Below are 27,753 nucleotides of genomic sequence, written 5' to 3' on the forward strand. Positions count from 1 at the left end.
GGATCATTTTGTTCTGATGACTATCAATATCACAATAATACCTGTAGCATACTCTAGCAACGCCCAATAAGTATATCCCGTGCTTAAAAAAAAAGATGTGTTTTTTTAGCTTCTCTTTGTTCGGTTATTACAGTACAGAGAAAAGCAGTGACTGTAGTTTACCAGGAGGTAGTCAAAATCTAGAATTTCCAATGATTCAGTCTTGCAACATCAATGAACAGTTCGGGAAAATATTCAACAAAACCTCCCAAAGGAGGAGTAAAAAAAAAACCAATTAGCAGAGATTCATTTCTGATTTTGAATTCAATGTGCCAATCTTTACCAACATGAATGTCAAGAATTTCTAGCCTGTCTTAATTGGACTAGGAATTTCTAGCCTGTCTTAATTAGTTGTAAATTAGTAGCTTCAAATAATAGATTTATTTGTATCAAATTATCAAAGAGAAAACACGTTTGTAAAAATCAAATTATGGTTAAAGCAGCACGTTCTTTTATATTTCGTCAACCTCCAATATCCAAAATGCTAGTCCGTTTGGCAAAATGATTCCAGATGGATACCCGGGCCCAGAATTGGGAGACTCGTAACTATACATATTGTCGTAGCTGATAATTTTGGCACTATATTCTTTCTTTAAAAACGACATAAAATCTAAAGCCCGAATACCATGAACCTCATGAACACAAACAAATTGTTGTTGATATCCAGGGTAGTTAATGTTGGATATTCCAAAAAAGTTGTTAAACTTGAGCTTCAAAATATTGGATAGACGGACTCTCTGATCCTCCCTTAATCCATCTACGTAACATGCATAATTCAAAAGTGGAATACGCTCAGCAACACGGATAAACATGCCTATAACAAAACACCATAAGAAATATACAGTTAGTTTTGACCAAAACATTGTTTAGTTTATAAAAAAAGAGTTATAGCGCTTAAAATTTAAATATTTAGTAAGATTACTAAGTAACCATTGAACTGAACCGGGTCTAACTCGACTTGGATTAAATATTTAGATGATTTAAATTTTAAACATTCCTTGAAAATATGTCTATTTGATGCAACTTCTATGATTAATTTTATAATACAGATACAGTTTGTTTGTTTTTTTACTTTTTAAACTACGTGTTTATTTTATTCTTAATTTTCAGATCTCTTTTCCCAAGCATAAGCATGTTATATTGTATAAAAAAAGGTCTCTGAAGGTTTTGTCTTTGGGAAAAGAAAAGAAAAAATAACAAAAGTTCAGTTGCTGAATTAAACTTAAATCCAAGAAACACACTAACAAAGCCCTACTACAGTCTAAAGACAATGACATAAAACCAAACTGAAAAAACAAAGTTATCTTAAAAATCAACATCTGTCTTCATAAAATAGCTATAGACAGCGCAACAGCGTTGGCTTTGTAAAGTAATGGGAGCACAATGTATTATTTTTTTTTTTTTTTTTTCATAGAGACACCTCGTATTGAAGGAATTGTCGTAGAAACTTGGGAAGGAGCTTGAAAATTAGAAAATGAAGGTTGGAAGTGCCTTTTTTTAGAGTCAAAAGTGATTAGAGGGCCACCAGACCCGAGCCACCCCATACATTCTCCAAACATATTCAATCAAATTTTTAAAATAGCAATTTTGTTAACATAGTTCAGTAATTAAGTTTCTGAGGACACCAGCCCCCACAATCCTCAGGGCAAGGGCTGTAAGTTATGTAATTCGCCCATTATTTAGATATAGTATTCTTCATCCGGAGAGAAAACATGTTTGACAATGAATGTTCGATAAGACTTCTAGAAAATTCCGAAGTATTAAACTGAATCAACACTGAATCAAAAGAATTCAGTGTTGAACTGAAAAAATTCAGTGTTGAACTAAATCAAAAGACATTAGGTGCATAAAGGTTGTCAAAAAGGCATAACTCAGGAATGACTGAAGATATTAAGTTGGAACTTTCAAGGAACGATAAAGAGGATGATCAATTGACCAAAAGGGCAATAGTGCACGCTACCAATACTACTACTGTTGTTGCTACAACTATTGCTTCTGCTGTGGCTACTACTAAGGATGAGGATAATAACACGAAAATTAGAGGAAATTTTGAGGAGAAAGTTGAATAAAAATAAAATCATCCTATATACTTTCAGTTTGTCAAAAGGGCGTATCAGCAATATCATAGGAACAGCTTACCGTATCAAAATTAAACCTCTACAGTATCATGAGTCGGATGTTAAACTGACCAAACATGAATACGCGCATACTGCTATTGCTATTAACACTACTGCTACTACTCCAATAGTGGTACCTATAGTGCAACTACTTCTACTGCTACAACTACAACTAATACTTTTACCACTCAGACATTACGACTACTACTGCTATTACTGTTAAAGCAAAATCTTTAGGAAATGTTAAGGGGGCGCTGTTAAAGCAAAATCTTTAGGAAATATTCAAGGGGGAGTCAAACTAACCTGAAATCAAAACAGATATTACAGGTATTAGAAAGGCATATTGGCAACTTTTTAGTAACATCTTCTTGCATTAAGCTGAAACTTCCAGTCCTTGATGAAGAGGGAAGTTCAAGTGATCAAAAAGCAAATACGCACAGCCTACTTCTGCAACTACCACCAGTGCTACTGATGTTAGTACAACTACTAATCCGAAGGTAAATTATGAAATTCACCGGTTGTTTTACCTATAACATTTTGTTCCTACTACTATTTCTACTACTACTATTTCTGTTCCTACTACTACTGCTACTACTTTCGTGATTATTATAGTTATGGCTGTTGCTACTATAACTACTGAGACCAAAATCAACTGTCAAAAATACTTAACTGAAAACAAAATATATTTGAGGTGTTTTCTCTTTTGTTCACTTTAACACATCATTAAGATTCACAATTACAATCATTAAGACTCTCAGCAATGAATACCACTCTTTATTTGAATTGAATTACTCCTTATTTTAGTTGCTGCTCAATTATAAAGCCATTAAAGATTCTTCAAGTTATGGAAGTAAGAATACTTGGAGATTTTGTACATCGACTTTAAAAACTTGAAAATGTATTAGAAACAAAAGCGATATACATTTTCCCTAAATTTATTAGATTTAAACATATGTAAATAATTAGTATTTCCAAATGGCATTTTCAAATACAAAATCATAATAATTATTTCTACAAGAAACCTCTGCTGATTCTGCCCCCCTCGTTCAGGTCGTCAGCAGTTTATAACATAGTATAACAATTCCTTTTGTAAGTTCTGAAAGGTCCAATACCAACACCTTTAATTTTCGACAAATTGAAGTTGAATTCAAAGAATTTAATAGATTATTCGTAATATATATAAAGAAGGACATAGTAAAGATTGGCAATTGATGACGGAATCTTTTAAATTTTAAAATATATTATATTTTTCCGTAGGTATCTATTAATTTTTGTGTCCCGGTTTTGAGATTCCCTTACACGCCCATCCTGCCCAAAATTTCCTTGCTTCTTACGGTTTATTTTAGTATCATTTTTACTATTATTATGACGAGATACATTTTTTTTATATTTCGCACTATGTGTCAACCCCAATGTTACAAGCTTTGCTCTCCGTTGAGAACTAATGTTTTTTTTGTATCTTTGAATTATTAATAAAACAGTTAAACAGTTACAGTTAAAATATTTCTTGTTGGGAAGAGACATTAGTGACTGTCAAATTTCTTTTCATCACTATTTGAAAGACAAAATTTTAGTCAATATCTGTGTTTTGATTGCATTTGACTTCATTATTACTATTTGCATTTATCCTATTACAATTTGCATTTAACTTAACTATTAACTATTACATTTAACTTTAATTATAAGGCATTGGGTCATAAAAAAATTTCTAGTTATAATTTACAACCAACGAATCAATCTATATATTTTGATGAGACCATAATTTGAATTGACGGAGCCGTAAATGACTCACCAACTGCTATCATTTGCATTTGAAACAAATGGATTTAAAAGAAGAAAAATTTGATGAATGTTTACGACACAGTAGGCTAATGAAGCTAAAATAAACTACAGCAGTGTTTACTTTGAAAAACAAAACAGAATTATATTTCAAATAACTTTTTTTGTGATTAAATTATTTCTAATTATCTAAATTTAGAAGTTCTTTCCCAAAGCAACGTGAAAACCCATGCCTTTGTGTGCCTTTTTTAAATTTTAGCATGCTATTAGTTTTTTTATCCTGATTTTAAACCAGTAAAAACAACAAAACAAGTTTCTGAATTTTTCATTTCGTTTTGTCTATTTACTCGAAATCAGCTTTAATTTCATACTTTTTTTATAATTATATTTTCTTATTTGGGTCAAAATCTGGTATTTCAAAGTTTTAGCTTCTTAATTTATGTTTTCAATTTACACATAAATAAAGCTTAACCACTGTGAATGAATGAATAAATAAATAAACTGGATCTAAAGATTATAATAGTTTAAAATGAATTATAAACGCTATAAACTTCCAAAATAAGAATAAGTAATTTAATCTAGTGCTTTTAGATCGTAACTTTTACTTTAATTTTATGATAAAAGACGATACTCCAGAATTGTGAAACAGAAAAAATAAAACGATTCAAATTAAGGTTTAAACACCAAATAATATTTATATAGGTTGTATACCTGAATCCTTCTTGTCTTTCGTTTGCACCTCAATCTGAGATTGTAGCTTTACAAGTTCCTGTTGTTGCCTTTCTGCAAATGAGCACATTAGGCCTAAATGATGACTCGTCGATTCTTTTTGATGTTTCTCAACTATATGTTGCGTCCCCTAAAAGCAAGTAAGGAAAAAAGACACAAATCCATGTTTAGTATTACCACAGTTATTTACAGAAATCAAAGGATTTTAAAAAACTCCCCAAGTTTAGAAAAAATAGACTTTCAATGACTCGTGAAACTTAGGAGTAACAAGCAAGAGCTGTGTAAAATATTCTAATAAATTTTCAGTTATCTAGAATACTTTACTGGCAAACATAGCACTGACCGTACCTTTTAAACACATTTCAATGAACTAACAAAATCTATTTACTATCGTGCTCTTGAAGAAGAGGCAAGATTTATGAGATCATCCCTCAATGAGCTATGGTCTCTGGCTTACGATTACCCTACGTGGTGATCACCGTTTTACAATATGCATTGGTAGCGTAAGAGAACATAATTCTAAGCAAGTAAGTAAATAATTTACCATATTTTGCTTTGGATTTGGCGGATTTGGCTTTATGTGTAAATTATTGATAAGGCCCAAGAATAATACAAACCGACCCCATTATGGCCAACTGCTTGCATAATTGCAATAGTAGCAATTGCCGCATTTGAAATCAGCATTAAAACCTGCACGGAGTACTATATTCAAATTTTAGCTAGCAAAGAATCTAGAAACCCTAAGATTAACCAATTTTATTAGAAATAAACAAAAGGACTTCTTTTCTTCATAGATAGCAAGCTAGAGCTATGTATAGGTTAACTGAGAGTGTGGTCCTTTTTTTGGTTGAGAAGTTGCTTGAAACTTCAATCCATTCTGAGAGGGAAGACGGCGGACAACAAGCACTTTTCACTGATTCAATGCATCTCACGCTCGTAACTCAAAACGCAATCTAACCCAATCTGACGCAATCCCACTTCTTCAATAGCTGGTCAAATAACGACTCATAGAGAGAGAAGAGAGAGAGAGAGAGAGAGAGAGAGAGAGAGAGAGAGAGAGAGAGAGAGAGAGAGAGAGAGAGAGAGAGAGAGAGAGAGAGAGAGAGAGAGAGAGAGAGAGAGAGAGAGAGAGAGAGAGAGAGAGAGAGAGAGGGTCTGTGTATTGACGTATACCCCAGACCCTTCCTCTCGTATTGTTTTTATTTGTATACACATACAAATAAAAACAATACGAAAAAGGAGAGGAAAATAAAATAAGAAAAGAAAAGGAAAAGAAAATAAGAAAAGAAGAAAAGAAATATTCAATTACCCTGCAAAGTCACAATAAGTCTTTTTGTTTGTTAGCCAGTTTTGGAATCTGGGCCATGTCTAGAATTATCGTCTACCACACTTGTACCATGCTCAGAACAACTAAGCTCTCAGAGCACTACCAATACATCCAGTGCTGACAAAACAACTATGAAAAGTCAGTAAAGGTTTTGTAAACTTTTTACCGAAACTACAATACACGATATCCTTCAAACACAAAAAAAATATTCTTCAACTTCTTAGTGTTCAATTTTGTACTTTAGTCATATCCATAAAAATTGGGTTTCACATCAAAAATCATTAATGACCCTTTTGTCTAAACCTGTCCCTACATCAGCCCGGTATCTGCAATCGTTACCCAAAGTAATGCGTAATTTTAAAAGATTAACGAGGTTTTGACCATTTTTCACAAGTCACAACCAATATTCACACATCTTACATGCGTCGTAATACGTAAACAAAGATTAAATATACATGAGAATAGTGTTGAAATATACAAAATATAAATCAATCGAAAATATGAAGGTGAATGATGAGAAGTTTTAGGGAAACCAGGAGAGAATGAGCTGAAAAGATCATTTACCTTGATAAACGAAAGTATTCTAGGAATGACTAATATGCCTTTTAAACTGTAAAGACTTCAGAACGTAATAGTAATGGCGAATCAGATCTTATCTATTTTCAAAAAGTATTTCTTAGCAACTAAATGGAGTAAAAGTTTGGTTGCTAAAGTTAGCAACCAAATCATAAACATAAGAAGAAGAAATGGTATGTTTAGTAGGTTTAGTAGACAGGAAGAGAAAAATAATCAATGTCTGATCTGCAGCACAAACGAAATCTAATTTTAAAGTCGTTTAACTTAATTAAATGGTTTAATTAAAACCATTTAACTTACTCATTTCAAATTCAAATTAAACTCAATTTAATTTAGAAATTGATTTTATGTCTGCAAGAACTACATTTGAGTAGGTTGCTCTATAAGGTAAAACCTCTACTCTACCTTGAATCCACAATCAACTTTTTTGAAGCTGCAGTTGACAGTCAAAGCTGGACACGACTCTTTGATATGTGTTTCTATATCTTCTTCAGTGAGGTCAGTAGTTTCACAGCCGTGGGGACAGACAATGGAAGTATGAGAGTGTTCTCCTCTATCATCCTAAAGACAAAAAAGTATTACAAAGGATTTTCCTGATCTATGAAACAATGTCCTATAGATTACTTCTAGTTCTGAACAAAAAGGTTACCATGAATCATCTTTGAACTAAGGATTTTCAAAACAAACTTTTATTCCTTAGCTAGTGCTGACATCATAGGGAACCGTTACCATGTAATTTGTTTAGCCTAAGAAATTTATTTGTTAATTAAGGTAGTCAATGCTCAGGGGTCCAATTCTTGATTATTGTCTTTTTGTTTATAGTTTAACATTTTGTTTATTCTTTTTTTTTATATTCCGCTTCCTTCTGTTTAAGCTTATCTCTGAGATTCAAAAAGCATGAAATATTAAATCGAATATCTTTAAATATTTTCAGTTTTCGCGTATTTAAGTTTGATTTTAGTTATCGTTTTTAGCTTTTGGTATATCATTTTTACTATCATTTTATCTTTCTCATTACCATTTTATCATATCAATAATTTATCATTTTATAACATTTTATTCTGATTAGTTCAATAATCACACCTATTCCTAGTCGGCTTAAGAGATTTTTCAAATGCACCCTTTTGACCACTTGTCTGCATGTATTATCTTTTGATTTGGTTCAACAACTCTCTCAGCATTTTGTGAGAGTTTCGGCAGAACCCTTGGTCATTTCTGAGATATGGCAGATACACCTTTTTGACAACCCTCATTTACATAGTGTCTTTTGACTTAGTTTTATATCTCCTTGAACATACTCTGAGAGTTTTGACTTAGTACCCATAGCTGTTTAAGAAATGATGTCATTGTGTCTTTTCGACAGGCTCAATGTACATAACGTGTTTTTATTTAGTTTGGCATCCTCCTTAACGTTCCCTGAAAGTTCCAGCTTAATACCCCTAGCTTTTCCGAAGATATTGAAGGTAGCTACGTAATGTACCATGCTACGAGGCTAAGTTACGTTGCGTTAAGCTCAACCTTTCACTGCGTTAAGCTAACAAAAATCGATAAGACCGTCACAATAACCGCCAAAAATTTAAATTCTGCTTGTCATGGTAGATTTATGAATCTACTACTCAGTAGGAGCCTCCCCCAGGTCATTCAGCGTGCCCGCAGGTGTCAATAGGTGAACGCCCTATGAATGTTAAGGGTACCTCCATGGAAAAAACGTACCAAGGCTGGGACTCCATAATAGAAACTGCGGCACCCTCGATCGGGACGATAAATACAGGCGAAGGACCAAGAAGGTCCCTCAAATGTACACTCAGCAGGGTCCACCGGTATGTAGACACTTCCTTTACAAACCTTCTCCCAGTAATGGATTGAATTGCATGATGATGCAGAACACATTCGTGGGAAGATCCTCTATAGGAGGACAACTGCGGCAAGGCGTAAGATCCTGATCTATTGACAACCGCCTCTACAAAGGGCTGCCTCAACTCTTTTGGGGTATCTGCAATACTGGGGACCTTGCGATCAACTTTATTCCCACTTGAAGAGGGACGATCCTCAAGGAAATTGTAGCCTAGTAAAGGACACAAACCCACACATTCCCATGGGATTTTGGTCAATGGATATTTCTTCTGGGCATGGAATGTTTTGACGGGCCTTTTTAGGCTGAAAAACCTCTTCCTAGCTAATTTATCTACTATGGGTTGCCTCCCCGTAGCAGCATAATATTTGTAGGCATGAATATATTAGTCGGAGGTAATAGACTTGACATTGTCTGTGCAGGACTTCGACTAATGATGATAGAAGAGCATCGCCAGGTGCTGAAAACTATGTTGTAACCCAGATTGGCCCAGGATTGCAGAAAGCCTTCATTCAACTGGAAGTCCCAGGGATTTCTTGCTGTCCGGTTCTAAGCCAGCTTAACTGCTTTGGTCTAGACTTGAAAAGATACGTTGGTTCCCGTCTGTAATGGTATCCGGGACCATTGCTTTTCCTGAGGCCAAAATAATTTCAATAATTTAAAGAATAGGAAAATTGGAACTTGGAATGTTACGACACTAAAAAATAACTATCTTATCGACAGCGAAATGTCCAGGAAAGTCGTTACACCCTATTTGATTCCATGTTCTCCCATTGCCTATCCTGTGTCCTTAAGACAAAGTGCATCAAAATGACCCATATAAATGGGAACCATATAAACGAAACCAGTTGCTAACCTCATTTCCAACCTTAAAAGTAGCAGTATTATTCTCGTTCATAGTACTAATCACTTTAGTGTATTTGTCTGGTATACCTTACTAGGATAAGACCTTTGCTAAAGCTCTTCTAGTACCAAAATCGAACGCTTGCTCATAATATATAAAACTGAGGAACAAAGGAGTTTGATAACTCAGTCACTTTTAAATTATTGAACAACAAGTGAAAATATGGTCGACACGTCCTCTACCCTGTCTAAAACTTCACTGTTCTTCCTTATCACTTTGTCTACAGCATATCTCAGTCTAAAAAGTATCATATTACTAAGTAATTAGCTACCTACAGAGACCAGACTATTGCCTCGATAATGACCACACTCACCCTTATCCCCTTTCTTATACAGCGGTGTAAATGGGGCATTCCTAAATTCGCTAGGTTCTTCTCCTTTTCAAAAACCTTATTCATAATCTTTAACAACTTAATTCTAACCACAGAGCCACCATATTTAAGGAACTCATTTATCACTGTATCAAAACCTGGGGCCTTATTATTTTTTGATCCTTTCATTACTGTCGCTAATGATTCCTTGCAATCTTCGCTGACATCCAAGGTATCACAAAATTTTTCATTTATATCCTTTGCTGCATCTCTATATTGGTTTAGCCCATTCTCAAAATGTTTTTCCTACATCTCTTTAACTCTTTCCTTATCACTAATTGTGACTCATTTCCTATCTTTAACTGGGATAAGTCCGGATTAACAACTCCCTCTCAATTTATTTACATGCCAGTACAGTATTTTACTATTATGCAATCTAGGTGAATTTTCCACATCCTTGGAAATTTTATCCATGGCTGCCACTTTACACCTCCTTAGTTCGTGTTTTAATGATTTCTCCGCTTTCTTTACTTTCCTCTTGTTTTCCAATGATCTATCACTCAGATAGTCTTTGTAGAAGTCCTTTCTCCTCTGTGTTAAACATAAAGCCTTTTCGCTAATATTACTTGTTGCGTACCCAATTTTCTCAACATCACAACTTCCTGGGAGGTAGTTACCCTTCCGAAATTTCAGCTTTAAAATTAACGCTAGACACAACTAGATGGTTATCTTTACTTTTAAAATCAATAACAGCACTCCTATACACCCTAGTATCTTATATTGATCCTGCAAGTCTTGGGTTTACAATTAAATAATCAATAGAGTTTGCTGTCTTACCATTATATGAATACCATGTTAACTTATGGGCTATTTTATAATCTGTATTATTTATAGCTAGATTGGTATAGCTACAAAATTGCAGCAATCTGTAGCCGTTATCGTTTTCCTTTCCTATGCCAAATTTACCCAGGCTAGAATACCATTTATCCCTATTTCTACCGACCTGGGCGTAAAAATCTCCTTATAAACACACCATACCCTGAACATTAAGACATAAAATGGGCGATTCGTATTCTATTATTGATACCTCCCCAGTCTAAACAACGCTTAGCAGCTTCCTTTTTCATCAGGAGTCCTATTTCCTGTCTATGTACCCCATCCTTCCTGCCTGAGTAAATAAAGTTTGTGTCACCTAATTTCCTACCCCTGGTATATGAGCTTCAGAAACTCCTAGTAAGTCCAATTATCTGTTCGAATCATCTAAATTTGTCAGTCAATACGTCTCAAAATGTCCTGTCGATGATTTAAGCATCCTATATGAAAGTGTGAGCAAAATGAATGAGTTTTTAATAGTTTTGCGAGTTCAGGATGCAAGAATCGATTTGAAAATTAATATTAAGAAGACTAAGTCACTAAGGATAAGAATAAGAGAAGATGAAAAGATGATGTTAGGTTGTTGAGCTGGCTAGGGCACAATCTGGAGATGAAGGAAAACTGATTCCAAATATTTTCTTTCTCAGCAAACCGTCTAGGGCTAAACAGAAAGCAAGTCATCCGCGATTGGGGTGGGAGGATGTCATAAGAAAGATCTAAGTGAAATAGGAATTTCCTGGGAGGGTGTAAAGAGGGAGGCTTTGAATAGATTGGGATGGAGTAGGAGAGTGCGTAGCTGTTGGCCTCAGACGGCTTGGTGTTGCGGTGAGTTGTTATTAGTAATAGTAGTAATGGTTAAGATACAAAAATAAATTTTAATATACAATCAAATTGAATTATTTTTCTTTTTTAAACCCTTACTTCCTGTTTTTCAGAAATAATAAAGCTTATTTCAGTGAAGTTTAGACACCACAAAAAGTTATTCAGAAATGATAAAACCGATTTCATGAAGTCAAGAAGCTCTAAAAGGTTATTCATAAATGATAAAGCTTATTTCAGGGAAGTTTAGAAACCATAATAGGCTATTCAGAAATGGTAAAGCTTATTTCAGTGAAGTTTAGAAACCATAAAAGGCTATTCAGAAATGATAAAGCCGATTACATGAAGTTTAGAAACCACAAAAGACTACTCAGAAATGATAAAGCTTATTTCAGTGAACTTTAGACGCTCATACAAATTTTGTTTAGTCTGTATGAACCATTTTCGATGTTTCCAAAAAAAAGAGAACAAAAAGGTCTTAAGGCAATTAACTAAAAAGATAGAATAATCTATAAACGCTAATATGTTTAATGTTATATGATATGATTAAACAGTTATTGTGATTGGAAATATCCTTATTCGGTCTTAATCGAAGCAAACTTGGTTATTTTTAGGAAAAATTAACGGAAGTTGGCCCTAATGAAAAAATAAAACGAAAATAAAAATTTACTGTGGTTTCTTTTGACCCGCCAGCTGGGTTGTCAATTGTCATAGTGGCCTTGTTCAAATATTCTGGTTCAGCTGCTAATAGAATTTTGTCAGTCTGGTCTTGCGACGCATCCATGGTAATAGGAGTTTCTGCCATGCCTTGATGTTCTATATCAGATGTTTCAGGAACCATGGCGTCTTGAAGAATTTCAGAGGCAACAACTGTTTCATTCAAGTTTTCCTGCGGGCTTGCTGTTACATAACGGTTAACTGAATGAAGTGGTATTTCAGAAGATGTATGAGGAAAAATATTGAGCGAGGTAGGAGCTTTCTCCAGTTCAATCAATCTATCAGTGTTTACGTAGGAGTCACATCGAATCCGGTTTCGATTTTCTGCTGAAACATTGGTACCCTCGACTGCATTTTTCTCTGTATTTGCAGCTAGAAGGGGGTTGGCAGCCATAATTGCAACAACATTTTCAAGTTTTTCTTCAATTTTGTCCAATCGAGATAATGACTTCTCAAGAAGTTCTCTTTTAAACTGAAATACAGAAATAGTCATTAAAGAAAGTAATGTAGGCTAAATTAAATTAAGGGAACCCTTGAATAAGAATATATACAATCAATATAACGTGTGATATCATATCAGTACAGATATTAAACATGTCTACTATTGGCCTACAAAATAGTTGTTAGAAATAGGCACATATTCGTTTTTTGGAGGGGGAGGGAGATAATCAAGTTATTTGATAATTTTACCAAGAGTGGAAAAATAAGCTTTCGGAAGCAGCCCAGGCCCCAAAGCAAACCCCCCCCCCCCTTCCAACTAGACTGCGTATGAGCTTGAATTGAAACTTGCATGATTTTTATTTTTAGTTTCAGAGTATGTTGACACAAGCTGTTTAAAACAGCCTTTTTTCCATATTTAAGTAAAACTTCCACCAGTTCATAGTGCCCAGAAAGGCTAAAGCGATACATTTGGCCTTTTTATTTTTACTAGAATTTTTAGTTCAGCTGGCAAAAGAAAATTGAGCTTCTGTCAAAATGTAACTAAAAGGTAGAGGGAGTAAATCATGAACTTAAATCTGCTTTTACCCCATACCCCCTTCCTGATGTTTGGTGTAAAATATACCAGAAACGCTTTATTAAATTTACCCTTCCTTTTCTGAAAATCATAGACAACACTCTAACTGTCTTAACAAAGAGCTTTGTGCGCGCCATGTACACAATGAAATTGGTACTAGGACTATGTATAGAATAGGTAGTTGTAAAAACTGGGGATGTATACGATTGAAAAATCAAACATCTATAGCCTTTTTTAAGGATCAAAAGTGATTGGGAATAGCCATCCCTTCTCCTGTACCCTTTTATGCAACTGAATTTGCCACCTGATTCTTTTTTTGCTATAAAACAAAGGAAGACGATTTTACTCACTGCTTCCATGTATTCCAGGAACCATTTTGGTGGAGCATTTGGAAGAGCAAAGTTTCCAAACGCTACCTGCGTTGTTCCACATGTAGCTTCGGCCTCTGTCTCTTGCGTGTTAACAACTCGTAGCAAATTAGCCTGATCTGTGCTATCTCGAAGCTTTTCAGTTGGGAATTGGATCTAAAAATAAGCAATAAAAAAGAAAAAAATACCGATATGCAAATGTGACGGATTCGAAATAAATTCATCTGAATTTCAAAGATTGATTTTGTGGTTTTCCAAGTAAAATCTATACTCGTATAAATTAATAGTAAAAGCCAGACAAATATGATGGAATGAATAGGCAGGAGTTGATATTTTTGGGAGGGGCTTCAGTTTATTTTGAACGCGTGATTTTGCAAACTTCATAACAATCCAAAATTTGTGCCTTCGAGGAACTAATCTAACGGAAGTTGAAAGCGGTCAAAATAACCTACAAGGCTATTTTCTAAACTTCAAACGTTTTAGAAAATTGCAAGAATTTTTATATAAAACGAATCTGCTTTATTTCCTTTTTTTTAACAAAAGTGACTTGGTATTATGATTTTCAGAAAAATATTCGCATCTAATTCATATTTTCAGCAATGGTGAGGAAAAATGAAAATAATAATGATTAAAACAATGAAATAATGAAAAATAGTGAAAACATCTTCCTTTTGCCTCTTTTATGGCTCATAGTATTTTCTTCTTCAGAATTTGACTATGTGAAGTCCTTAAAGAGATTTGGTTGGTCTTGCCCATTAAATATTTTTTTGTTACGACAACCATTTAGTGAACCTATACCTCTAGGGTTCACCCCTCCTAGTGTTTTCCCATTATATTCTTAATCTTTTAGGCATTTTTACAAAACAAGAGTCACAGTAATCCAAATTTAATATATTATCCACCTAGTTTTCTGAATAATGGTGAATATGTTAATAAAGCACAGGCAAATATATAGACATCTACCTCTTGGATGACATCTGAAGACTCTGTAGTATCAATTGAATAACCCTCCACATGACCTTCATTTGAACCACTGTTCTGGGTCGTCAGCAAGACACTGGCATCACCAACTGAGTCTGATAAAAATTTTACTGATGGGTGCAGCCATAGATCATGCGACTTATCCCGAAGCTGATTTGGAAGAATGCTTTTAGAGAATGCCTGAGCTGTTGGTGAATGTATTTTCTTGGTAATCTAAAAATAAATGATGAAAAATCAGCATTTTCAGTGCTGATATCAGCGCAGCAATTTCAATCACTCTTTTAACTTTATTTATGTACGTTTTTACATTTATTTATACTTGGTTTTCATGTATTCAAATTCACAGATAACAGCAGAAAAATATTTTAATGAATGATTATCTATTGATTTTTTTTTTTTTTGTTCTTATCTCAAAATTCTCAACTAGTTATAACTAACATAGATTAGAATAATCTGAATGACAAAGAGGTAAACGCTCAATATAAAGTATTTTTCCCAAATTTGTATTGGAATTAACAGTAATTTTAATTATTTATATTCTATTATCTAAAATTAGTTTAAAAATTTAAGCTTATTCAAATATATTTGCAGGAAAGTAAACAGTATGACTAGAAAAAGAGTTCAAGACCATTCTTTACGTGGAGACAAGAACTGGCCAGACTTGGAAAGCAAATTTAAGCCACTAGTGGAGAGTTTTCTAGTACTAATTCAAAATTATTACAATAAAGATTCGACCGAACCCCAAATGTTACTTTTGTCTGTACTCGAGAACTTTTCATTTTGATATCAAGAACTTCAAGAATCATAACTGAGCTGATTGCTTAATGACATAACTCAAGTTAAAACATAACTGATTGTTCAATTACAACTGAGCCCCAATTATTGATGCTAGTTTGCAGATAAAAGAGTAATTATGCCAAAAAAAAAGTTATTCTCAAACAGCTTGCTTTTTCAGTCGCTATTTAATATAATTTTCACTTCTTGCGAGCCAGTTGCACTTTTCATTGGATATTGGTAACTGGAACCTTTTTATCGTTCAGACACAGCCTGTTAAGACTAGCCCTTTTAGATGATTCAGATGATTAGATAATTCACAGCATACCTGATAGGCAAGTTATTGGATTGAAATTATGTCGGTTCTACCGTTATCAAGTTTTTAGTTTATCTGAAGACTGAAATCATCATTCTTATTTCTGATAATATCCGCTATTCGGCTCTTCAATATTCAGCTCTGATTCAAGTTGGACTATACTACTACTACTAACAACTTACTGCAGCACCAAGCTGCCTAAGGCCAACACAGCCCTGCATGCTCCTCCTCCTTTCCAATCTATTCAAAGCTTCACTCTTTATACTCTCCCAAGAAGCTACTATTTCCCTTAATTCTTTTCTTATCATATCCTTCACACTCGTTGGTAACGACCTGCTTTTCGTTTGGCTCTATCTGCTATTCGATTGTTGGCCAACAAGGATGGTTGATAGTTGGTAACTGACCAAACCCCAAATTTTACTTTTGTCTGTACTCGAGAACTTTTCATTTTGGTATCAAGAACTTCAAGAATCAAAACTGAGCTGATTACTGATTGTTTAATAACATAACTGAAGTTAAAACATAACTGAGTGTTCAATCATAACTGAGCCCCAATTATTGATGCTAGTTTGCAGATAAATGAGTAATTATGACAAAAAAAAAACAGTTATTCTCAAATAGCTTGCTTTTTCAGTCACTATTTAATATAATTTTCACTAGATGATCTTGCGAGCCAGTTCCACTTTTCATTGGATATTGGTAACTTGTGAGCCATCTTGCAAGCCAGTTCCACTTTCCAATGGATATTGGTAACTTGTGAGCCATCTTGCGAGCCAGTTCCACTTTTCATTGGATATTGGTAACTGGAACCTTTTTTTCGTTCAGACACAGCCTGTTAAGATTAGCCCTTTTAGATAAGTCAGATAATTAGATAATCCATAGCATACCTGATAAGCAAGTTATTGGATTGAAATTATGTCGGTTCTACCGTTATGAAGTTTTTAGTTGTATCTGAAGACTGAAATCATCATTCTTATTTCTGATTACATCCGCTATTCGGCTCTTCAATATTAAGCTCTGATTCGAGTTGGTATATACTACTACTATTAACAACCTACTGCAGCACCAAGCTGCCTAAGGCCAACACAGCCCTGGACCCTCCTCCTCCTTTCCAATCTATTCAAAGCTTCCCTCTTTATACTCTCCCAAGAAGTTCCTATTTCCCATAATTTTTTTTTATCATATCCTTCACATCATTTGGTAACGACCTGGTTTTCGTTTGGCTCTAGATTGTTACCCATTAAGGACAATCTTGAGTAACCGGTCTTCCTTCATCCGCAGAAGGAATCCTGGCCATCTTCACTACCATCTCATTATAACCCTAGAAAAAAATATTAAACCACATTTTTCATAAAACTGCTGTTTGAGATACGGTCAGTCAGTCGGGTACTCATAACAGTCCATAGGTAATTTCTCTTAAAAGCATATGGCAAATCCTTCACCGTTTTTTGGAGTATTTACGCTTCAGAACTATACTTGACCACTGTCATCGCTATAGCTTCAAATATTCTAATCTTGGTTTGCAGACTTATCTTCTTATTGTTCAAAAGGTTTTCCAGCTGTGAAAAAGCATTCTGGGCCTTAGCTATTCTAATTTTGACATTTCCACTGTACTCACCGTCTTTACTAATAATAATGTTAAGTTTCTTCTTCTTCTTTTGAAAAAAAACAGCACCTGGAATCTATAATAGACACCATTCAGCTTCTAGGATGCTTCATCTAAATACACAATATGAAAAAACCAATAAGATCATCAGATAAACAAAAATCTTTACAAAATGATAAACACTGAACAAAAAGAAAAGCAAAGACGATGGAATTGGACAGTTTGGGATTTACGAGTACTCAAACTGCTTGTTCCCAGCTATGTAAGGCCTATAGAAGGCTGGTCCTTCTTGCTCGCTCTCACTTCAAGGGTCTTCCTACTCGCTCTCACTCTCTTCCGCACTGGAGAACTCTATGAGAAAACTGACTCAAACAATATTGTTATCCAGAAGAAAACCAATCATGTTTTGTGCTGCACTTTTTCCTCTGCTGAATTACAATTCTCTTAAGTAGCTTGTCGGTATCTTTATTGGTCTTCTGTCTTTCAGATGTTAGTTCAATATTTCCTGCCAGATAAACTATGCTGTAGCATTCAAAAATTATGTGTCATAAGGTATATTGAACTTTTGAAAATATGACATATACAAAATTTGACTAAATATTTAAATAGTACATATTAAATAATACAAAATATTTAAACTTCAAAATATAAATATGTAAAAATTGGTTCTTCATGGTTTTTCGCAACATCACTGCCTATGGTCACTAAAGAGGCAACAAGACAAAATAGGTCGACATTTTTAAACCATTTCAATCATTATCTGAAGAATTACCCCAACTATACAAATTTTGGCTACACCTATGGTAGTGTGAAATTTGGATGGATCTACCATATGGATATAATAGAAAGTATGATAATGAGTTTTATGCTTAAAATATTCCCTTGCTGAAAACAGTATTTGACAACATTACATGTCAACAAAGATGTTCAAAAACATGACGACTCAAATGGCATAATGACAAAAATGCTTACAAAAATGAAAGTTTGAAAACTTTTAATAATGAACAAAATTATACCTTTGAGCCGTTTTCTCCTCTGAAGGTTTTGAAAACATCCGGGACGTCATCAACAGTGAGTTGTTTCTTATTGCTATCTCCCATGGCTGACTGCAATAATAAAAATTAAATAAAAAAACTTTAATTTTAAATAAAATTCAAATGTACAACAAATCTTGAACAAAAAACAAAACTAATTTTTCTTAAAGGAAATAAACCGGAACTTGCCAAATAATAAACAAACAAAAGAGAAGGGATTGAGCCGCGGAAAATTACAGAAGACAAGTGTGTCATCATTTTATCACCTTTATTCTGTTGTTTTATTTTTTTATTCAAAACCCAACACGATAGGTTTTTTTACAATTGAGACGAGAATATGGACTACTTTTCCACAGTAGTTTCGAATTACAGTGAAAACCCCTAGTTCTACATACAACCCATTTTGAAAAACCTTTACAATACTACAGGGAACAAATGTGAGCTAAGCTAGGTTTGAATATGGCTTCTATTTTCACAGATATATTATCCGATTTGCAAGACATTCTTTCAGATATATTTTTAATTAAGTTAAATTCAAAAATACTTGATGTAGGAGAGAAGAACAACCGCAAAATTAAAATGGATAGAAATCGGCGTAGAAGCAGTGAAGAATAGGTTTCTGTTAATTTGGAAAATTATATTACATGATAATTGAGACTTAACAGAATGGTGGCTTTCATGATTTGAGGGAAATTTTGACTAAATTTGATGTTTTAGATTCCTTTTAAAGCTAAAATCGATGATCAAAATATCTTTTCAAGTCTTAAAAGCAGAAGGATAATGAGCCTGAAAATTTACACACCTCTTAGAATCCAGATTTTGGCTAATTTAATTTTTGAAAGTTTCATTCCCGCAAAAGTTGTCCAAATCCAAAGTAGGGCAGTTCAAGAAGAAATCTTCCAGCATCAGAATTAATAGCCTACTTCAAACTTATAGTTTTTTTCACCTGGCAAAAGACCTTTCAAACTTGAAACTTTTAAAATAAAGACAAAAAAAATGTTGTTTTTTTCAAATCTTCCTACAGTTATCACTATGATTTTATTTATTATTATAAGGTATTTTATTGTCTTGAATTTGTTTTTTCCTTTAATTCCGTATTATCTGTAGATTTTTAGTCCTTATCTCACTCTTACCTTCTTGTTTGTTCATCATACAGACAAAACCTAGTGCACTAAAACATTAATTTTTCAGCCAAAAAATTATCCATAAAATTTCACTTAATTTATATACAGTTTTTATTTCTAGCGGTGTGTTTTTATTTGCCATAGCAGCAGCAAAGTAAAAGACAGAGCATCGCCATAATTACCAAAACCACTTAAAAGAAATAATGAAATGTAGAGTGAAAATTTAACTTACTGTTAATCTGGTCTTAAAAGGATATATCTCCATAACAGAAAAATTTTCAGAAGAGCAGAAGAAAATAACTCGCCACTTTTTTTATTTCCCCTCTGATAACCATTAAACAAAAACAGATCGATATGTAAAATCAATACATATCAATCCATTTTTGTTTTACAGTTATTGGAGAAGAAATAAAAAAAGGATGGGAGGTTTTTTCGGATCTTCTGAAAATTTACAGTTATGCAGACATGTTCTTTTAATATCCTACTGCCAATAAACTGATATTCTTAATAATTTGACTTTAATTAGCGCCATAAGAGGTTCCTTAAAACAGCCAACTCTAAATTAACAACTTCAAAGAGCTAGGCCTATTCAACGGAGAAAAAATATGTAACAGTCAAGGCATCAATGATGTATCAGGCTAAATTTGAATTTTGTCAAAAAAAAAAGTTATTCAAGCAAGATAATTTCCCAATGTCAGTTTCAACTTCTAAGTTTCAACCTCTAAAACAATAAAAAAGTAACTGGCAATGAAATTTCACTTTACAATAAAAACATACTGTAATATTTTTGAGACATGGTTGCTCCTACAAGAAACTTCACTGTAAGAATATGGAGCCAGCATACAACTATGTCTAAGTTGCCCAATTCAAAACCAATATCCCCTGTTATGTTGAATTTATGCAGTCATAAAGCTCAATGGTTTTCATGGTAGTAGGTTTGAGTTATTTACTCAAACCATTGGTTCCACCATTGGTTCAATGGTTCCACAATAGGCTTCCATCCATTTAAAAGTTGAAAGTAAACATTTAACCCTTTTCCAATATTTTGACATTACTTGGCATTAATGTGGTTATCTTGCTAGTTTAAATTCCTTGTGGGTTTTAGAATAGGCTATCATCTGTCATAAAGCGATTCTGAGGCATTATTTATTGCATGTCATAATCATGCAATATATGACCCAAAATTACAGTATTCTACTGCAAAATGCACTATAGACATAAACTGAAGCAGTCAAAACACAAACTCTAAGGATTGCTAGTATCATTGCCATATTTTATGAAGGATTTTTTCCATCCATTGAAATTCTTCAATCCATTTAGTGCTCAAATGCAGATTCCATCTTTTATATGCAATTTCCTGCTAACTTCTTAGAAAAGGCAGAATTTCCAATAATAATAAAAATAGCAGAAATAGCAAAAAAGTAGTAAGAAAAGGGTGAAAAAAGCAATACGAGAGAAAGAAAAAAATGACAAAAACAACACAAATACTAGGCCTATTTCAGATGCATTCTTCACCAAGGGATCTTATTTTCTACACAGATGGTACACCTGATGACTTCACTAGTATGTTGCTGCAGTCAGCAAATCACAACATTGCTTTGTAAGGGATTCTGACACAAAAATGCCCAAACCAGACATTTTAAACTTCTGTGAGAAAACTTTTTGAGCAACTTATTTGCTTGCAAATTGCACTAGTACTGGGGCAATTTTTCACTATCAGTATGAGGCCCATTCATTCTAAACCCAAAAACACTTGATTATTCACCAGAAGACATAGCAGTAACACCCATCAGTGTCAATAAGACATTGAGCAAAGTTGTTTAAAGGTCAACTCCTGGCTTTTGTTTCAGACCATTGAAAACAAGACTTTCCAAGATATTTTCTTGATTCATAATGCCAAGCTTGACGTAAATTTTTGAACTTGATTCTCCAGGTTAAGAGTTTTCATTCTAATTGCTTTCAGATCCTGTTCAATTTGATCTAAGATGTGATTGAACTCCAGTGACACAGAATTGTACAACTCATTAATTGTAGTCTCAGAAGAGTCATTAAGACCAGATTGCACTTTCATCCCACATTTTGCAGAAATCTGACAAGACATCTCTGAAACAAGAGATTCTCTAGTTTTCTCAAACTCCTGTTCTGTAGCAGAAATTGATCCAAATAAAGCAGTGTGGACTGGGTAATGCAGCAGCTTCATTGGATGCTTTTACAGCAGAAAATGCTTTTGAAATTGACCTTTAAATCTCAAGAAAATGATAAAGTTTGTCAAATGTGAATTTAACATTCTTTGCAGTTTTAGTAGAAGCTTCTTGAACATTGTATTCATACAATACAAGGTTACTCTCAGAAACTATTTGCTCATTATGATCCCTGTAGCAGAAGTTCAAATAGTGTATTTGCTTTCCATCTTTTTTTGTAATTATTAGAATTTGTACTGTCCACAGAGAATAGCCTGCAAATTTTGCCGGTGCTAAATTGAATTGCTTGTATAACACCATGACTAATGTGAGCAGGTGAAAAAGAAATAAAAAAACAACAAATGAGACTTATATTAAAGTCGGCAGGCCAACAGATGATGTTGGCAATAATGGCTCTTGCAGGGTGGCCCAGTGGACCATGGAGGCCTGCAACATATTTCTTCACTGTTTTCTTGCATCCCAAACAGCTTAGCATCTATTAATTAACAAAACAAACAAATCCAGTCTTTTTTGCACAATTTCACAGCAGATGCCTTGTATACTTGGCACAAAGCCACACGCCAGTAGATTGGTATTTGTGCAAGTAATGTAGTTAATGCAATTCAATTTTTTAAGTTTCATAATTGTACATCCTTGTAACTTGAAAAAAAATAATCTAATTAATTTAGCTTATGTTCATGCTTCAAGAACAAGGTAATATCCAGAAAAAGGTTATTTTTTGTTTGTCTGCACTGAGTGAAAGCTAGTTGAACAATGAAGAAAAAGCTGTAAATAGACATCTTTTATCCATTGGCGTAATTTCATCAAAATCCTGGGGAAGGGGCAAAGTTGGAGCTATTCTTCCAAAATCCAGTGAAAACTGAAAAATAAGCCATATAGGGCAAAGGTACCAATGATTCAACAGTGCAATTTTGGAGCCACTGTCAAAATTTTCCTTCAAAGTGGAATAACTCTTTTTACCTATGACTTGGAGTGCCATCTCGTGAAGCCGTTTTTCTATTTCAATGATAGGAAATGTTGACACTATAGCCTATCCAGTACACCCATATAAGAAAAGAACATTCAATTCAGTCAGTTTCCTGTTTTTGACAAGAAAGGAGCTTCTGACAATTTTTCAGGTATGTAATGTTCAAACTTTTGTTACTTGGTCATTTATTGTAAAAAAAAAAGTTGGGATTAGCACCAATACATCTGATTGTATCTGAATTCTAGCCACATTAGTTTTTTCTTGATAAAATTAAACGAAAATGGCAACAAATATTACAATGACAAAAGTAGTTTCCAAGGGTCAAAAATTCTTGTTTAATGTAGTGGAATACCAGGCACACTAAATTATTTCCTTCAGCTGAATTTAAATGTGGATAATGACTTCTATAAATGGCTTTATTTCTTTTACAAATATCTTGAAGTAACTTAGTCAAAATTTTTGACAAACAGCAACAGGTCCTGTCAAAATGTAGGTGACTCTGTCAAAACTTCACTGAACATGTGAAACAGATGAGAAATAATTGCATGTCCAAATTCCAGGGTACACTGACAAAACTATAGCTTTCAAATTTATGGGTGCCCATTACTGCCAAAAATTGCAGAAATTCATATGGAAGTCATTTTTCCCTTTCCTTAGCACTTATCAATAAAACTATAATAAATAAAATTTTTAATTTTTGAAATCCTTATTTTCTCAGGTTTGGGGGGGGGGGAACACTGAGAACCATGTCACAGAAATATAAAGTGCCCCCTCAAAATCCTGACCTATGCTTTGGATGAAGCTGAGAATCTACATATGAAAATAAAATCCACTAAATAAAAAAAAATGACATTAAACTTCTTAAATTTCTTGAAATCAACTCCTGTTTTCCTAGACCCTATCCCTTCTGAAATGCAAGTGAAACATGTTAAAATCCTTGGTGTCAAAATTTCTAATAATCTTAACAAGGAAATATGGTTCTAGGCGTATACCCCCCCTCTCTCTCTCTCTCTCTCAAAAATACCCTCCTGGAAAATACCCCCATAGAAAATAAGGCTTTTCAAATTCAAAACTTTTATTTGATTTTTGTTTTTTCTTCCATAGGGGGAAAGAATTTTGTACTTGTGTGTTATACACCCCTCACTCAAGTTTATGCTGAGTAAAACTCAAGAACAAACTGGTTTCTTCATTACTTTCTTTAAGCTTACCATGAGAAAAAATAAAGACAAGTGACACTGTGGCACAAGTTGCACTGAAAGCAGCTACTTCTAGAATGGTAAGGAGGAATTTCTACCAATATCTTTCCAATCTTGACTATTGCTATGCAAAAGCCAAAAGAAGAAACAAAGTTCATAAGGCAATAGTCAAAGATGGCAAGTCAAAATCATTTTCTGGATCCAACTCTGAAATTCAGCCACTTGTTGGGTTGGAAGTTGAACTGCAGCTTGACAAATGCTATGTGGTTTTCTTTGGTTAGAAGAAAAGTGAGGTGCTATATTTTTTTTGGTATGATTCTGAACTTTCCTGACAAAGAATAGTCCAAATCAAAATTTTTTAAGTGGATTAGAATCAGAAATCACACTTTGAAATAATCAAATGCGGATGACATTTACACTGTCAACAATGAACAAATTTTTGCTGGACTGTTAAAACTGACAAGAAGTGGGCCATTCCAGATAGCATTTGGATATGCTATTCCTGTGGCATATATGCAAAACTTAGAAAAACAAAGATTTATGTGATCTAAGTCACAATATTACACTCCTTATGATTAAAAAAATAGTTATACTAAATACTATACACTTGAAGCAACTCTGTTAGTTTCATTACTTCTACTTTTTGAATGGTGTTTTATACTAATAAACATTAACTGTTCAAAAGTATACATGTATTCCCCAAGTATTTTGACACACATCAAGTTGGGTTCTGACTTGCATTGAAAACAGGTAACTCTTTTTGTGTCAAATTTGTAGGTGAAAATGCTCCAATTCTTGGAAAATCAGAGTTATGTACCCTTTTCAGATAAAACTTCAAACTTCTCATCAAACAGTTAGATTCCTAGATATTTTTTTTTTTTTTTTACATACTGAAACCCTTTTCAAACCAAGAGTCTTTAAATTAGGAATTCTTAAGCAGAAAAAGTGTTTTTTTTTTGTTTTTTTTTAATTGTTGAATCATTGGTACCTTTACTGTAGTACCTTAAGGTAGATATACTAAAGAAAACTAAACTGTCTTCAGCAGATGCTTGAATTATGTAGGCTTTTCTTAGTTTTGCCAAGAATTTGGAAGAAAATAGATTTCAGCTGAGGGGGAGGGGGGGGGGGTTAACCAAGGTTAGGGAGGCCAGTTGCCATCCTGCACCATAGCAAATAGGGCCCCTGCTTGCACACCTACTAAAGTCTAATAAATATCCCTACAAAATCTTGAAGGCTCTCAAAGTTACATTTTAAAACAAGAAAGAATAAGTATTATTTATATTTTGAAAATAACATAAGGCAACCAATAATTTAGAAATTTGGCCATTATTCTTCCAGAAATTATAGTGATTCTAACAGTAATTTTACTCAATTAAAATCTAATATCAATTGAGACTTCATTTCCAGTTGACACTCCATCTTCAAAATGAGTTAACTTCCCATGACTTCATATTTGAAATTTCCTTAAAGACTGATAAACCAAAATCTCTTAATTTAAAACTAAAACTAATGCCATAAAATGCAAAGTCTTTAAAATGAATTGAAAGTGTATGAAAATTAAGACAAATCTTAATGAATTGAAAATTAAGACAAATCTGAATGTTAATTTCTCAAAGATTAGCCCTGAATTGGTAAACTATGACATCCTTTTTTAGCCTACTTTACAACTAATTATTGACCTTTATTAGATAAGGAAATTACAGCCCAATGGTATTTGAAGTCAAAAATGGATCTAGGCTGCAGCTTAAGAAATAGGCTAGGCCAAGCAACAAACAACATTGTTTAAGCTACAAGAGGGTATTATGGGCAAGAGGGTGGCATTACCTGAAGTAAGGAGGTGCTACTTCAATGGTATAGCATTCAAATGCTATATAGCATTACCTGTAGTAAGGAGGTGTAAATACTATTAATTTTTTGAATTGTTCAAAGCTTAATTATCTTCAGGTTTTAGGCCCCAGAAGACCTCATTGAAAACAAAGAAATGAAAGAAAAAACTAGGGCTTCCCCACAAGAGGACCATGAAAAAGGCTATGAAAATATTTTGACTGGGGGCACTGGCTGGCAAAAGAAAAGGCAAAGGTTTCTTTTTTGCATGAGGTTTGCCTTAACATTAACCAAAAAGCCATACAAACTTTTTCCTTTGAACAGATTAGAACAGAAAATGTGTCCTTTGTCAAATAAAAAAATACAGGAGGCAAATTTTATGTTGAGGGCATGGTCTCTATAGAAACAATGGAACCAAAGCCTTTACTTCAATTAGCTTATAACTGTCTAGGACTATTGCATGGGCTAAAGAGGCCACACCTTCTTGTTGGGAGAAGAAAAAGCCAAAAATTTGTCCTTGATCTGTCAGATATTTGTAGCTGTAAGTCTCAGGGCCAAGGAGAAAAGATAATGTTTATGTACAATTGTAGCTCTTGAGAAGGAAACATTTTAAGAAAACAATTCTTAGGCCTACTTCAAATATACAATAAACTGTAAAAAGCATAGGCCATTTTGAAGCTGCTTTGACTAGGATTTGACCTAACCTCTCACCTCACCCCCTAATGGCAAATATATAGTCCAATGTATATATTTCTTTTTTTGTTATTTGATTTCATCAGCATTGATTGAATTAAGTTGAAACAAGTGTGATGCATGGCAACATGCAGCATTGATTCAATGCTGATTTATGCTAATCAGTATTGATTCAATTAAGTTGTGAAAAAGCACAAACTACATGGGAAATAGAAATTTTAAATTAATATTTTAAATTAGAAGGGGGGGGGGGTAATGTCCAGGAAGCAGTTTCAAAATACACTAACTACAAGTGTTCTAAATATTATGAAAATTAAAATTGTTTTCTTAACATGTTCACTTCTCAAGAGCCCTAGATGTAAACTATGACTAAAAAGATTTTTCTTAAATACTTAATAGCATATTTACAGGGTCCATTAGACCCTGGGGTCATTCCTTACAGTTTCATTTGCATAACTCAACTATTTTATTAGATAGCATGAAGCCTCAAAGCCAGAGCTGCCTAACTTAGGTAAAACTCTAGTTAATTGACTTCTTGGTATCTCGGAGAGGGTTTAGGTTAGGAAAATGAAACTTTCAGGGATGAGTCTACAGGCTAAAGTATGTCCCGGGAAGGTATTTTAAAGTACCCACCTCCACTCCTTCTGCCTCTAGAGGGCCCTAGTATTTGCCTACATGACAGGTCCTATACCTATTGAAATCTTGACAAAACAACATTTTACCTTAGTATTCAGTTACTAGTTGCTTTTTCTCTGCCTTTAGTTCTGAAAATGCAATTTCTGTTATTTGAGTTGAATTTTGAGCCATATCAATGTTTCTTTTTCAAAATTTAGGAAGTGTATATGCATATCTTTAAAACCTTATAAAACGGAATTGAGCAAAGTTATGAAGCTGACAACAATTTTGTTGTACTTCAATTAAGCAGAAAATCTATTTTGCAAGGTTTCACTTTTATAACACACATATTTTTAAAGGTCATCAAAGGTCAGGGCCCTCTAGAGGGAGAAGGAGTGGAGGTAGTTACTTCAAAATACCTTCCCAGGACATACTTTAGTCTGTATATTCATCCCTGAAACTTTCATTTTCCTAACCCAAACCCTTTCTGAAGTAGCAAGAAGTCAATTAACTAGAATTTTACCCTAACTTATTCTTAAGATTGGACCTAAATATTGAAGAAATAAGTCCTAAAAGGTTGTAGGCTAGTCTCAAAACTCCAACTATCATAGCCTTGTTTCCAACTAGGCTACTTATCTTAGCCTACCTCGTGTCCTAGAGTAGTTTTCTCAATAGAAAACAATTAGCATAGATACAATTTAACATATATGAATTTTCCAAGAATACTCAGTGTTAGATTGCAAGGAGATTTACCTATACAACTGTTTTCAGAATTTTAAATGTTTGGTTAACCGTTAACGTTAACAACCACAGTAAAGCAGGATTGCCATCTATAGTATCCATAAATGTGTCCCATTAGGGTCGAAAAATGAGTCTGTTCTGGCTAGAATGGGTCCATTTGGAAATCTCAAAAACAGGATTTTTTTTTAATATTTGTGTTATTGACCAAAAAATATTTAAAAACCCCTTTCAAAGCGATCAGTTAATGCCTATAAAA

General features: G+C 33.8%; 1 protein-coding gene across 3 annotated transcripts; it reads right to left on the reverse strand.

The window, feature by feature from the left end:
• Positions 1-401: 401 nt before the first annotated feature.
• LOC136031645 (uncharacterized) lies at positions 402-27,620 on the reverse strand. 3 transcript variants are annotated; one of them, XM_065711297.1, is made up of 8 exons: positions 27,510-27,620; positions 18,119-18,208; positions 14,389-14,619; positions 13,408-13,581; positions 11,996-12,514; positions 6,973-7,128; positions 4,647-4,794; positions 402-853 (listed from the first exon to the last, which is right to left on the reverse strand). In XM_065711297.1, exons 2-8 carry the CDS (start codon positions 18,200-18,202, stop codon positions 492-494), a joined length of 1,674 nt encoding a protein of 557 aa, XP_065567369.1. In that variant the 5' UTR covers positions 18,203-18,208; positions 27,510-27,620; the 3' UTR covers positions 402-491. The 3 variants fall into 3 exon arrangements, with proteins under 3 accessions (XP_065567369.1, XP_065567370.1, XP_065567372.1); XM_065711298.1 differs by having other exon boundaries at positions 27,403-27,510; XM_065711300.1 differs by lacking the exon at positions 6,973-7,128.
• Between the last annotated feature and the right edge of the window lie 133 nt (positions 27,621-27,753).

The sequence above is a fragment of the Artemia franciscana genome, chromosome 10 (assembly GCF_032884065.1).
Source record: "Artemia franciscana chromosome 10, ASM3288406v1, whole genome shotgun sequence".
Lineage (NCBI taxonomy): Eukaryota > Metazoa > Arthropoda > Branchiopoda > Anostraca > Artemiidae > Artemia > Artemia franciscana.